The sequence below is a fragment of the Danio aesculapii genome, chromosome 6 (assembly GCF_903798145.1).
Source record: "Danio aesculapii chromosome 6, fDanAes4.1, whole genome shotgun sequence".
Lineage (NCBI taxonomy): Eukaryota > Metazoa > Chordata > Actinopteri > Cypriniformes > Danionidae > Danio > Danio aesculapii.
The window spans coordinates 51,565,088-51,578,723 of NC_079440.1; the positions used below are offsets into that span (position 1 = coordinate 51,565,088).

Genomic DNA, 13,636 nt, shown 5'->3' on the forward strand with positions numbered 1-13,636 from the left:
TTTAGCAGAAAACTGCATGTTTTACTATAGATTTTAGACCTAGGGTGCCGCCATCTTGGAATATCACTGTGTCCGACGTCACGGGGTTGGTTCCGTTCCCTCAGCTGAACAGACACAGTGGAAGTAAAGGACTGAACATGAAGACTCCAAAGCCTAATTTAACCCAATGCGTGAAGTTGTGGACGTGGAGCTGGTGCAAATACAGGCAGCAGATGTGTGTCTAATATAAATATTTATATATAATATATATATATTCTATTTTTCTTTTTTTCCAATTTAATTACCGATGCACTTTGCTTTGCTCTCTGTATTACGCTGCCTGACTGCCTGTATGGGTTTCAACCATGGTAGTAACGGACTGAACACAGAGACTATACTGCCAACCCAATGCATAAAGCTGTGGATGTGCATTGCAGAGCTGGTGCAAATACAACAAATACAAGCATTTAAGTGTCTTAAGTTGTGTATTTTTCTTTTGTTAATACCTCTCGTTTGATGCGCTTTGATCAACTCCCTCATGCTGCTCCAGCGCTGCCTGACGAGGGGATTTACTGTACATTCAGACTAATGATATAATTAAAATAATACATGACTTCACGCTTTACTAAGTCATGTCTGTGTGGATTATGTCAACACATATAACCTTTTCAAGTCCATCAACTCGATCTCTCAACATGTATGAACGACGTAAAAACCTGCCATGTGAAAAAACGTGCCAATCTTAGGTTGGTTTGAACACAAAAAGAGGTGAAGGCTGAAGTAGTGAAAAGTGAAAGTACCCAACAAACACATTTACGTTGTAGCAATGTCTGTTCGACGTTGCATTTTTTCAAGGCAAAGTCGCCACTTATGTGCTTGCTACATTGATACAACATAGAAATAAAAGACGTGAGAAGGCTGTAGCAATGTTGTCGTATGACATTCAGCAACCGTGAGACCACGTTCTTACTACATGTATTTTTTTCTGGCAGTTTATCAATACTGTCTAAAATACAGGATAAGCAGTAATAATTTTCCAGTAGTGCTTAATATTAAATATTGTTCATTCTCTTTTCCTTTTTAATTTAACAACTGCATGTGTAAGCTTTGAAGTGTGAAAAGGCCACACAAATGAATAATCACATTTTTTATTATATATTTAACAACATTTAATGCATACAGCACATCTAATTATAAGCAAATAGTACAAAATAAAGTTTAGATTATAATAAATAATTAACTCTATATAATTAACCTCAAAGGGTAGGCTAAATTAAAATGTCAATTGAGAAGGTAAACAAACAGGAGAAGTAAAAAAGGAAGTATTGAAATATAAATAAATAAATAAATAAATAAATAAATAAATAAATAAATAAATAAATAAATAAATAAAATGCAGACACTACATTGAAGCTCTGGACTGGAGAATACAGCAGACCGGGAAGCTCAGCCGAAGTTCAGGCGTAGGTGTTGGTAGAGAAAGCAGTCAGAGAAAGAAATCCAACAGAAAATCCAGTGTCAGAGATGGATCCACATCGGCCACAAGTCACAATAGGCAGTGAACAGGAGAGGACAGATCAGAGCTTGACACAACAGGACTACACAAATGACCACTGATGACTTATTTAGCAAGAAGAAATAATACAATACTTTATACAATAAAGCAATACTCACATCTCCTTGGTCGTTGTTGAATGAGACGCCGAACACTCTGTTGAAATTTAAACTAATTGTCGACGCAATAGCCTAGTGGTTAGCACGCCGACATATACATACAGTATATGTCAAACAGTACATACAGTATATAGCACGCCAACCGTTTTAATACATTAATATTTAATATTTTAATACAGTAGCATGTCAGGGTGTCCTGAGTTCAAATCCCCGCTCGAGGACATTTCCCATCCCTACCCCTCTCTCTCTCCCACTTCGCTTCCTCTTATTACTGTCCTATCTAATAACGACAAAAAGGCTAAAAATAAATCTTTAAAAAAAAAAAATGTTTAACTGATTCATTGATGATGAGTAAATGTTGTATAGTGGTCATCCATGCCACCTAAGCACAACCTAAAGCAACAGCCGTTTAAATGGCAACATTATGACACTGTTGTGACAACCTTCGGCAACAACGTACATCCTCAACCTTTTTACAAGGTTAATACAACGTTGTAGGAAGGTCGCTATATTGACGCTATATTGTGTTTGTTGGGTACCTGTTAAACATAATTTGGGAAATATTTAAAAAAGAAAAAAAAAAATTCAAAGGGGGGCTAATCATTCTGACTTCAACTGTATATGTTAGCTTGCTTCTAGTATGGATTGGCATGTTTGGGGTTGATCTAAGTGGTTGCTAAGGTGTCGTTAGGTGGGTGCTAGGGTGTTCTGAATGGTTGCTAGGGTGTTCTGAGTGGTTGCTAAGGCATTGCTAGGGAGTTTTGACTGGTTGCTAGACAGTTGCTAAGGTGTTCTAAGTGGTTGCTAAGCATTGCTAGGGTTTTCCAGGTAGTTGTTAAGGTGTTGCTAGAGTATTCTGAGTGGTTGCTAGGCAGTTGCTAAGACATTACTTTGTGATTGCAAGGATGTTTTGAGTAGTTGCTAAGGCATTTCTGGGGTGTTTCGTGTGGTTGCTAAGATGTTGCTAAGTGGTTGCTAGGGTGTTGTTGCTAAGACGTTGCTAGGCTGTTTCTAGGGTGTTCTAGGTGGTTGCTATGCGGTTGCTAGGGTGTTCCAGATAGTTGTTAGGGTGTTGCTAGGGTATTCTGAGTGGTTGCTAGGCAGTTACTAAAAAATTGCTATGCAGTTGCTAGGGTGTTTTGAGTGGTTTCTAAGGTGTTGCTAGGCTGTTTCTGGGGTGTTCTAGGTGGTTACTATGCTGTTGCTAGGAGGTTGCTAAGGTGGGTTGGGTGGTTACTTGGCAGTTGCTAACATAAATTAGCATGGTTTCTGGGGTGTTCTAGGTAGTTACTATGCTGTTGCTAGGAGGATGCTAAAGTGTTCTGGGTGGTTACTTGGCAGTTACTTGGTTGTAGTATGAATTATCATTATGCTAGCATGTTTCTTGCATAAATTAGCATGTTTTTAGCAAGGTTCTAGTAAAAATTTGCATGTTGCTAGCATGATTCTAGTATAAACTAGCATGTTGTTATCATGAATTTAGTATGAATAAGCATGTTGCTAGTATGATTAGTATGCTTGTTTATATGTTTCTAGTATGAAGTGGTATGTTGTTAGTATGTCCAATGTAAAGTCACGGGCAGTTTTTTGCAATGGAAGTCTATGGGACAGTTGCTAGGGTGCTCTGAGTGGTTGCTAGGTTGTGGCTAGTAAGTTGAAAGGTCTTCAGTGATTGGCAGAGTGGTAGTCTGAATTAATTGAGCCCAACCTTAAGTCTGTATGACAGTCTGGCGTTATGAGGTCAAAAAGTTTGGGCCAATGTTTAGTCTATGGGACTTTTCCAAATTTTCCAGGTCAGTTTTCAGAAAACTGTTAGTCCGATCATTTGGAAAAGATATAGCAACCCGAGTCAGAGCAGTTTAGAGGTTTGGAGTTAGTTTGGTTTTTGTAGCTTGAAAGATATAGAAGGAGAGGCTTATAGAAATTAGTCTCAGAAGAAGAAGAAGAATTTTTAGTTTATTTAGTATATAGAGTATATATATATATATATATATATATATATATATATATATATATATATATATATATATATATATATATATATATATATATATATATATATATATATAGTATATATATATATATATATAGTATATATTATATAGTATATATAGTATATAGAGTATGTTGGCTTTCTCAAAACACCATAATAAATTCACAAATAAAAAGCAAGCTCACAAGCTATGTACAGGTAATTAGCCATATTTGTAATTTAAAACAATATGCAAATAAGTAATTAAATACTGAAATAAGTAAATAAATGAGTATTCAAATTATAAAAATATTATAAATAAATATAAGGATTATAAGGAAAATAGTAGTAATATGATACATAATTATTAACTGGACAAACATTGATATTAAATATTTATTAATTAAATAAATAATTATTATTATTGTAGGCAGCACAGCAAGAAGGTCGCTGGTTCAAGTCCCTGGTTTCTGTGTGGAGTTTGCATGTTCTCCCTGTATTGGCGTGGGTTTCCTCCGGGTGCTCCGGTTTTGTCTATGCATTTTGCCTACAGTCTAAAGACATGCGCTATAGGTGAATTGGGTAAAACAAAATTGCCCTTATTGTATTAGTGTGTGTGAATGTGAGAGTGTATGGGTGTTTCACAGGGTTACGGCTGGAAGGGCATCTGCTGCGTAAAACACATCCTGGAATAGTTGGCAGTTCATTCCGCTGTAGCGACCCCTGATCAATAAGGGACTAAGCCGAAAGAAAATGAATGAATTAATAATTATTTCTGCTATTATTATTTAATTTCTTACTGATATATAATCACTATATTCACAACAAGCACACATCATCAGAAGTGTTAATTCCCCCACCCCAATCCGACAGTACAGTCTGAGCATGAATGCCTAAATCTGGTTAAAGTACTGTACTGAAGTACTGTTATAAGTAGTCATTGTGGGGTAAACTATAAGGCTGTGTATGTGCCTCTAATGAACTTGCGCATGAATAAATGTGTTAATGTGTTCTTTGCTACATGTTCGCAGTGACTCTCGCCCCCGCTGTATGAGGTGGATTAGAGAGGCAAACAAGGCAGTCTATTGTACTGGAAGCTGAAGACGTGCATCACTCCCCGCTTTATACATGATTAGCAGGCTTCCTTCCTACATTCATGATAGGATTTGGACTCAGTACATGAAGTCTTGAAAACACGCACGTAACTGGAAATACCTCTGGGATTGCTGCTGTATGGAGTATCACAACATATCAGTTTGGTTTGTTGAGGCTGAAGTTTGCTATGGGGTGAAACATATCTGGAATATTAACTTAAAGATTGGTCTTTCAACCTCTGCATTTCACAGGTAGCATCTTCTGCTCAGTTGATGGTTGGAAACAGCAAAATCTGCAGTTTGATGATTACTGCAGTAATATGCAATGTCAAACTCTAGTGTTCTTCTCCGTAGATCTGCAATGCCCTCTGCTGGCCTGAACACAGACTGTCTTGTTTTATCAGTACACATTTCTGGTGATTTATGAATAGTTCACTGAGATAGAATTGCCCTCTGTTGATATTGGCCCCATATGGTAAATATGAAGGGGAAAGGCTGTAAAAAAGTCTGTTTATTGTTTAACCCCTTTGTCTTTTGCTCAAAGTTTTTGGTCCTCTGTTCTTATTGAGAACAAACATCTGCCAACACATCAAAGTTTTATTTTAAAAATATAAAACTCCTATAAACGTGTGTGAACAATCAATTCACTGTTAACATTTTTTTTCAGTATTTAGCTGTATTGTGATCTGTTTTTTTTACTGTAGGACAGTTATGCGGTATGTTACTGTATTTTAAAGCTGTATTATTAAATTTACTGTATTTTTTCAGTAAAGATGTACAATAGTACACATACATATAAAGCAAGATAAATAGTGCTGTAAGTGCAAATACAGTATTTTTGCTGTAATTGACTTACGGTAAGTTATTGAGGAAAGGTTGTACTATAACCACAGTTAAAAAAAAATTAAATTGCACAGTATTTAACTGTAATATGAACTGAAATTTCACTGTAGGACAGTTATGCAGTGTGTTACTGTATTTTAAATTTGCATTGTAAAGTTACTGTATATTTTCAGTAAAGATGTACAATATTGTAAATAGATACAGCAAGATAAATAATGCTGTAAATGTAAATACAGTATTTTTACTGTAATTGACTTATGGTAAGTTACTGAGGAAAGGTTGCACTATAACCACAGTTAACAATTTTTGTAAATTACACAGTATTTAAGTGTAAAATGAACTGTATTTTACTGTAGGGCTGTTATGCAGTATGTTACTGTATTTTAAATTTGCATTGTGAAAATTACTGTATATTTTCAGTAAAGTTGTACAATATTGTAATTACATACAGCAAGATAAATAGTGCTGTAAATGTAAATACAGTATTTTTGCTATTATTGATTTACAGTAAGTTACTGAGGAAAGGCTGCACTATAACTACAGCTAATAATTTAATAAATTACACAGTATTTAAGTGTAATATGAACTGAATTTTACTGTAGCACAGTTATGCAGTACGTTACTGTATTTTAAAGTTGCATTGTGAAAATTATTGTATATTTTACAGTAAAAAATTATAATATTGTAAATACAGCAAGATAAATAGTGCTGTAAATGTAAATACAGCACTTTTGCTGTAATTGATTTACAGTAAGTTGCTGAGGAACTGTTACAAGTAAGTTACTGTCGATTGTACATTGTTAACAGTGTACAATTTTTCTATTTATTTTTACATGTGTCTAGTACACAGAGGAACAGGTAAAAGTTTGATTTTGATATTGAATTTGATACACACAGACTAAACTCATTAAGACTGTATCTTAAATCACACCCATGTGCCCTCATTCTCCATTCCCTATATTAGTCCTCTAATATAATCCACTTAAAGGAGTGAATTTAAAAGAGTAGGTGAGTTGGAGCAGCGGAAGCGATGCCATTTTGTTTGATGGCTGTTAAATCCCTGAGACGAATTAGATTTTCAACTTTTTTGTCAGACCCTAGGTATCTAACACTAAGCAAACTTATTGTTACTAATGAAAGAAACTATTTTTGATTTCTGCCATGTATTCAAACATTAATTTAACAATTAATTAATAATCTATTGATAAACTTATACTGATAGGTTTCTGCTGTGGACGCCATTTTGTTTGCAGACAAATAAATTTGACGTGAGAACCCTCACAGTTAATTTTAGGAATTCTCTAGCAGTTTGAGTGTACATCGGTTGTTCACTCATTATTTTGGTTGCATTGTGGGATTGATTGAATGCACTTCATAATGTCCACTATAGTTTCAGACACCACAACAAATGTCTGCTCCCTCAAATAGTGCACTATTTAAAGGTCCTGTGAAGTGTTTGGGAATGTGCATTTTTTTGTTCGATGTGTGACGTAATTTGAACTGAAATATAAAGGCAGGGCAGGATATAGAGTTGCTCCTCCCCTTTAAAAAAAACAGCCAATAAAGTTTAGTTTTTATCACAGCTATGCCAGTTAAAGTTTGAGCACATGGGCATATACAATAGCAATAACATTTTGAAGGGGGCGGGGCATGTCAGATAATAGAGAGCATTTGATTGGTCAGAATATTTGATGAGAATCTGAGGTATGAGGTGATGACAAAAAAGTGTTTATCCACTTATAGGCAGAAGTGACAAACGGCAAGCTTTGGATGTTTGTATCTTCTTAATGAGATTTTTTTTATTTATTTATTTTTTTACATTTTTGCCGCACATTAGCATTTAGATATCCTTAAGTCTAACAAACTGATACTAACATCTAAATTACTAACATCTAAAATAAAGCTCTATTCCATGAAGACTTTAAAGGGATAGGGGTGATTTTGCACACAGCCTCAGTCATTCATCACAATGGGCAAGAATAGACACTGCTGTGATTTGAGGCAAAAGGTTGTTGAGTTTCCAAAAATAGGAAGTGCATTTACGAAAATAGCACTGAAATATCCATTAGGGAAATAATTAAGAATCTCTTAGTCAAACTGGAAGTGTAGTGAATCGGCCTGGAAATGGACATTTGTCTATCGTATCCTAACACACTGTTGGATGATTTGAGTGGCCAAAAATAAATCCAAAGAATCACATCTGGAGAATTGAAGTAGTTAGTTGGGCCAACCCCATCAATTCCCAATGGATAAAATCAAGTCCATGTTACGTTCTGTTCTCTTTCTCATTGAATTTCTTGATAAGTTGGAATTGGGTGTTTCTCGAACCATTGTTCTTTTTTTATACCTTCATTTGTCTTCACACACCACATATCTTGTTACCTAATCTCAAGCATGCTATTCAACAACAACAATGTAATCTTCAAGCACACTAACTTTAGATAAATCATGGGTGCATCTCAATCAGCTCCTTTGTTCACTAGTCAAGGCTTCAGGGAGTCACCATTTTAAATGCTGTCTCTAGGAATGCACAATATATCTGCAGCCTTATTGATATTGGCTGATAAATGCCTCTTGTAATGCCATTGTTATTGGCCTGATAACAAAATTAAGTAGATATCTTTATTCCTCACATGCTTCCTGCCCACCACTGTTTTATTATTTTATTTTGATTGTGGGTAATGTGTCTGCTAAATTATTCATAGACCTCCAAATCTAAATCAGTATCAGTAATTGGTCATCGGTTATTAATAATCGGTTATCAGTAATCTGTAATTGGTTATTGGTATAAGTCAAAAATTTGGGAGCTATAGGGAGCAGATTGAGATGCCCCCTTTGTTTTCTAAGGACAGTCTTACTTTATTTTAAAAATGATTACAGTTTAAACAGCAAATGTCAGTTCAAAGGACTCGAAAAAAAGGACTTTCCAGCAAGCAATTTTGTGTTTAATAGACATCTAAATGTAGACAGCCTGGCAAAACAAGGATATGTTGTGCTGTCAGTGAAAACCTAATAGACATCTAAGAATAGGCCAAAACTAGACTAGCCATCAAATAGACAGATTAGACAGACTTTATATGTGTAGTCATTCATTTCTGTTTATTTGATGACTAGTCTAGTTTTGGCCTATTCTTAGACATCATCCCAAATTTAGCCTTGTTTTAGCCAAGACGACTATGTTTTTACACCTAATAGACATCTATTAGACATCTTTTTAAAACAAAAAATGCTTGCTGGGTTGGACTGATCTTTTCTGTTTATTCTGATGAATCTCTTACCCAAAGAGCACAGATACGTTATTTAAACTACCCCTGAACACTTTTTGTTTGAGTTTGGATGATTACAGTTTCAATCACAACAATTGAAAACAAATGAAAAGCAAATGTCTAAATGACTTTCTATTTGAACTTAGGAAGAAATATTATTACAGTATAAAACAAATATGAACATGTTACTCAAACCCACACCTAATAAATATATAATAATAATAATAATAATAATAATAATAATAATACCTTATTATGGGACAGAATTGTACCTTAAGAAAAAGAAACAAATGTGTACCATTGCAGTTTGTACCGTTAAGGACATGATTTGTATCATGGGAAACCAAAATGTACCTTTGGTTATTAAAACCCACAGATACAATATTGTATTCAGAATTCATTAGAGGTACAAATCTGATCCATGAAGGTACCACTACAGTGACAAGACACTTAGTGACTAGACACTTTTCACAAAAATGTTACAAAAAAAAACATTCTCCCATGTACAAAATTTTTTTCCCAAATTTTCACACAATAGCTTTGTAATCACTTAAAAGTTGATTTAATTTAGTTAAAGAATAAGTATTACTTAATAGATTTATGCAAAAGTACTGTAACGAGGTATGCACATTGATTACTGTTTGATTACTTTTATAATTCTAAAATGTCTACGTGAACACTTTGTATATGCAGGACTTTTGACAGCTCAGGAGTGTATTGGAAAGCAAACGCCAAAAGGTGCAGATATCAATAATGAAAATGTATCTATCAAAAAATGCTTACCAAATGTTTATTAAAAATCCCTTAAATGTTTAGTATACAATACCTATAGTATTGTTTTACCAGTTGTTTTGTGTTATAGAACTTAATAATGAATGTTTATGAGTTTCTTTAGACATATGCTTTTAAATGATTATTCATGTTTTAACATGGAAATTATTCATAAAATCACTTTGCTTCTCCAGTAATATCTTTTTTCATAGATATTGTAATAAAGAAGGAGTTGTCCAACACTTATGAAAATTTTTATGAGAACAAATGTGCACCTTCAATTCAATTGAATAATGGTACAGAACAGTATCATAAGAGGCCTTTTGTGTACCATATAAGGTACAACTTTTACAAAGGTACAAAACTGTTCCCTAAAGAACATTATTTGTACCACCGTGTACTAGGGTTGCACGGTTTACCGATACTATGGTAGTATCGCGATAATATGGCTCCAAAATACTGGCGGTGCCACTGTAGTTTGTAAACGGCAGTATCGTCATTAATGATTTATCCACAATATATATTGTTGCATGTGGAAAAGTCACTCAAATGCTCACACATTTGTGCAACAATAGAACATTTTATTCGAATAGTCTGTGGATCAAAACTGTATAGAATGGCAAAACTGTGTATGGTAGCCTATTGCACGTTTGCTAACGCTTCAGTTTTATTGCACGTCTTTGAATTGGTTCATTTCTGTTGCTGTTAGTATAATTTATCAGTGACTGCGACAATCTCTTTAAAGAAACAACTCTCAAACTGAAATGCTGAATTACTTTGGATTGTTACCTGATGAGACTGAAAAAAAAAATAGATGAAATACCCAAAATAGCAACAGGAAACATTGAAATATTTTGAACACTTCATATAGCCTAATTTTGTTGAAATTTTTATTGTAACAAATTTTATTTGGTATAATTTGTATCTTTATTTTAATGTAGTTTTATTGGTCAGTTATCTACAAAATACACAAAAAATGAAAACCTAAGCCAAAAAATAAACCAATTAAATTTTAAGTAAAGAGGGGTGCAAATAATACTTTTTAGCCTTAAGGGAATTATGAATTACATTTAAGTAGGCCTATTTTAACATAAAATATAGTATTTCTGATCATTTTCATTTTAATTTGAGTTATGAGTTACAGTATCGCAATACTACTTGGTATCGTGATACTTCAGCTGGTATAGTACCGTAAGATTAATTAATGGTATCGCGACCACCCTACCATGTACCTTTTTTTCTGGAGTGCAGAGATCTGAGAAGTGGCCTCTTCCCATATTTTTTTCTGTTTATTAGAGATGGAAATTTAATATTTACCTTTTTGTGTGTGTAAATCCTCTCCTTTTCAGGTCCTGTCAGCAGTATCCTGGTCAACAAATATGGAAGTCGTCCAATCATGATTTTAGGAGGCTGTCTGTCAGGAGCAGGGCTCATTGCTGCCTCATTTTGCAATACTGTCGAGGGCTTGTACTTCTGTGTTGGTGTTGTGGGAGGTATAATTAAAACTAAATGCTATTTCTTTGAAAAAAATATCTAATCTCTTTGATTATTGAATTGAATTGAATTGAATGTTTTCTAGGTCTGGGACTCGCGTTTAATCTCAACCCAGCTCTCACAATGATCGGCAAATATTTCTACAAAAAGCGTCCAATTGCTAATGGCATCGCTATGGCAGGAAGCCCGGTCTTCCTGTCAACTCTAGCTCCTCTAAACACATGGTTCTTCGATCAGTTTGGCTGGAGAGGGAGTTTCTTGATCCTGGGTGGACTTTTGCTCAATTGTTGTGTCGCAGGATCACTCATGAGACCCATTGGGCCAAAACCCCAACCTGCTGTTAAGGCCGATAACAGTAACAGCCGAGCCAAAGAGCGAAAGACGGTGGTCGAGGTCATCAATGGTTTCATCGATCTGACACTCTTCAAGCACCGTGGCTTTTTGCTTTACCTTTTGGGGAATGTGGTCATGTTCTTCGGCCTCTTCTCTCCTCTTGTCTTCCTCAGTAATTACGCCAAGAGCAAGCAAATTCCCAGGGAGAAGGCAGCTTTTCTGCTCTCTATTCTGGCATTTGTTGATATGGTCGCACGACCGTCAATGGGAATAGTTGCCAATACAAAATGGGTGAGACCGAGGGTGCAGCACTTCTTCGCTGCTTCTATTCTCCTCAATGGTGTGTGCCACTTGCTTGCGCCTCTGTCCACAGACTACATGGGCTTTGTGATTTATGCCATCTTCTTTGGGTTTGCTTTTGGATGGTTGAGCTCGGTGCTGTTTGAGACCCTCATGGATCTCGTCGGGGCTCAGCGGTTCTCCAGTGCTGTCGGACTGGTGACTATCGTAGAATGTGGGCCGGTGTTACTGGGGCCTCCTTTACTAGGTAAGCATGGTGTGGGTTTACATCTTATAGATTTGATGGCAACATGAAATCAGAATCAAAATTGCACTTCTAATGTTTATGGAGTGATAATGTCTTCCCAACCAAATAACATGTTTACTGGTGTGAGGGCAGGACAACCTGTCAGTCACAGGAGATCCACCGTTAGAAAATCATAACCCTCCAAATGACAAAATTATACAAATTACAAAGACTAAATAGATTTTTTGAATACTTGTTTTTCAGTAAATTGTTTCACTGATATATACAGTTGAAGTCAGAATTATTAACCCCTCTGAATAGCCCCGTTGTTTATTTTTTCCCCAATTTCTGTTTAACGGACAAGATTTTTTTCAACACATTTCTAAATACAATAGTTTTAATAACTCATTTCTAATAACTGATTTATTTTATCTTTTTAAAGTGACATTTAAAGGCTTAACTAGGTTAATTAGATTAACCTGGCAGGTTAGGGTAATTAGGCAAGTTATTGTATAATGATGGTTTGTTCTGTAGACTATCGAAAAAAAGGTATAGCTTAAAGGGGCTAATAATTTTGACCTTAAAATGGTTCATAAAAAAATTAAAACTGCTTTTATTCTAGCTGAAATAAAACAAATAAGACTTTTTCCCGAAGAAAAAATATTATCAGACATACTGTGAAAATTTCCTTGCTCTGTTAAACATCATTTGGAACATATTAAAAAAGAAAAGAAAATACAAAGGGGGGCTAATAATTCTGACTTCAACTATCAAAAATTGAGAAAAAGGGTTATTTTACTATCGGTGCACATTTATAAACATGGTAAATTGAAAATGATTAATTGTGACAGGTCATTTCTAAAAAAAGAGAAATAAATAGTAACTTAAAATTACAAAGGTTCACAGAAACATCTGTCAACTAAAAATGTTTAGTTTTTAAAGAAATTATTATTAATTTCCTACATGAGCTAAGAAATAAATATCCCTCATGCATTCCATGAAATATTTAACCTAAAATCCAGTGAAGTGAATTAATCAATTAATAGGGCGACGCTGTGGCGCAGTAGGTAGTGCTGTCGCCTCACAGCAAGAAGGTCGCTGGTTCAAGCCTCGGCTGGGTCAGTTGGCGTTTCTGTGTGGAGTTTGCATGTTCTCCCTGTGTTTGCGTGGGTGTCCTCCGGGTGCTCCGGTTTCCCCCACAGTCTAAAGATATGCGGTACAGGTGAATTGGGTTGGCTAAATTGTCCGTAGTGTATGTGTGTGAATGAGTGTGAGTGGATGTTTCCCAGAGATGGGTTGCAGCTGGAAGGGCATCTACAGCGTAAAAAATGTGCTGGATAAGTTGGTGGTTTATTCCACTGTGGCGACCCCGGATTGATAAGGGGACTAAGCCAAAAAAGAGAATGAATGAATGAATGATCAATTAATATTTAAACCTTTTATGAGTCACATGACCTAAATAATTCTTAAATATTCTTATAAGTTTTTCCCTTAAAAATCATGATTTTCATAAAAAAAAACTTTGAAGCATCTGCATCAACTGCTTTATTTTCAAGAAGAAATTAGTCTAAAAAGTCTACAGAAACACCTGCGTCCACTATTTTGACCTAAGAAACTGGCCAAAAATGACCTAAAATTCTGATGTTCCCAAAAGCATAGAAGTTTCTACATCATATTAATTTTT

The 13,636-nt window shown here is 35.1% G+C and overlaps 1 protein-coding gene across 3 annotated transcripts in view; it reads left to right on the forward strand.

The window, feature by feature from the left end:
- Positions 1–13,636, forward strand: part of slc16a1a (solute carrier family 16 member 1a) — a 72,817-nt gene that overhangs the window by 56,579 nt on the left and 2,602 nt on the right. For all 3 annotated transcript variants that reach the window (XM_056460466.1, XM_056460465.1, XM_056460467.1), the window contains 2 exons: positions 10,949–11,092; positions 11,179–11,973. In XM_056460466.1, coding sequence (XP_056316441.1) covers positions 10,949–11,092; positions 11,179–11,973 — 939 coding nt within the window. The remainder of the gene's footprint in view (positions 1–10,948; positions 11,093–11,178; positions 11,974–13,636) is intronic.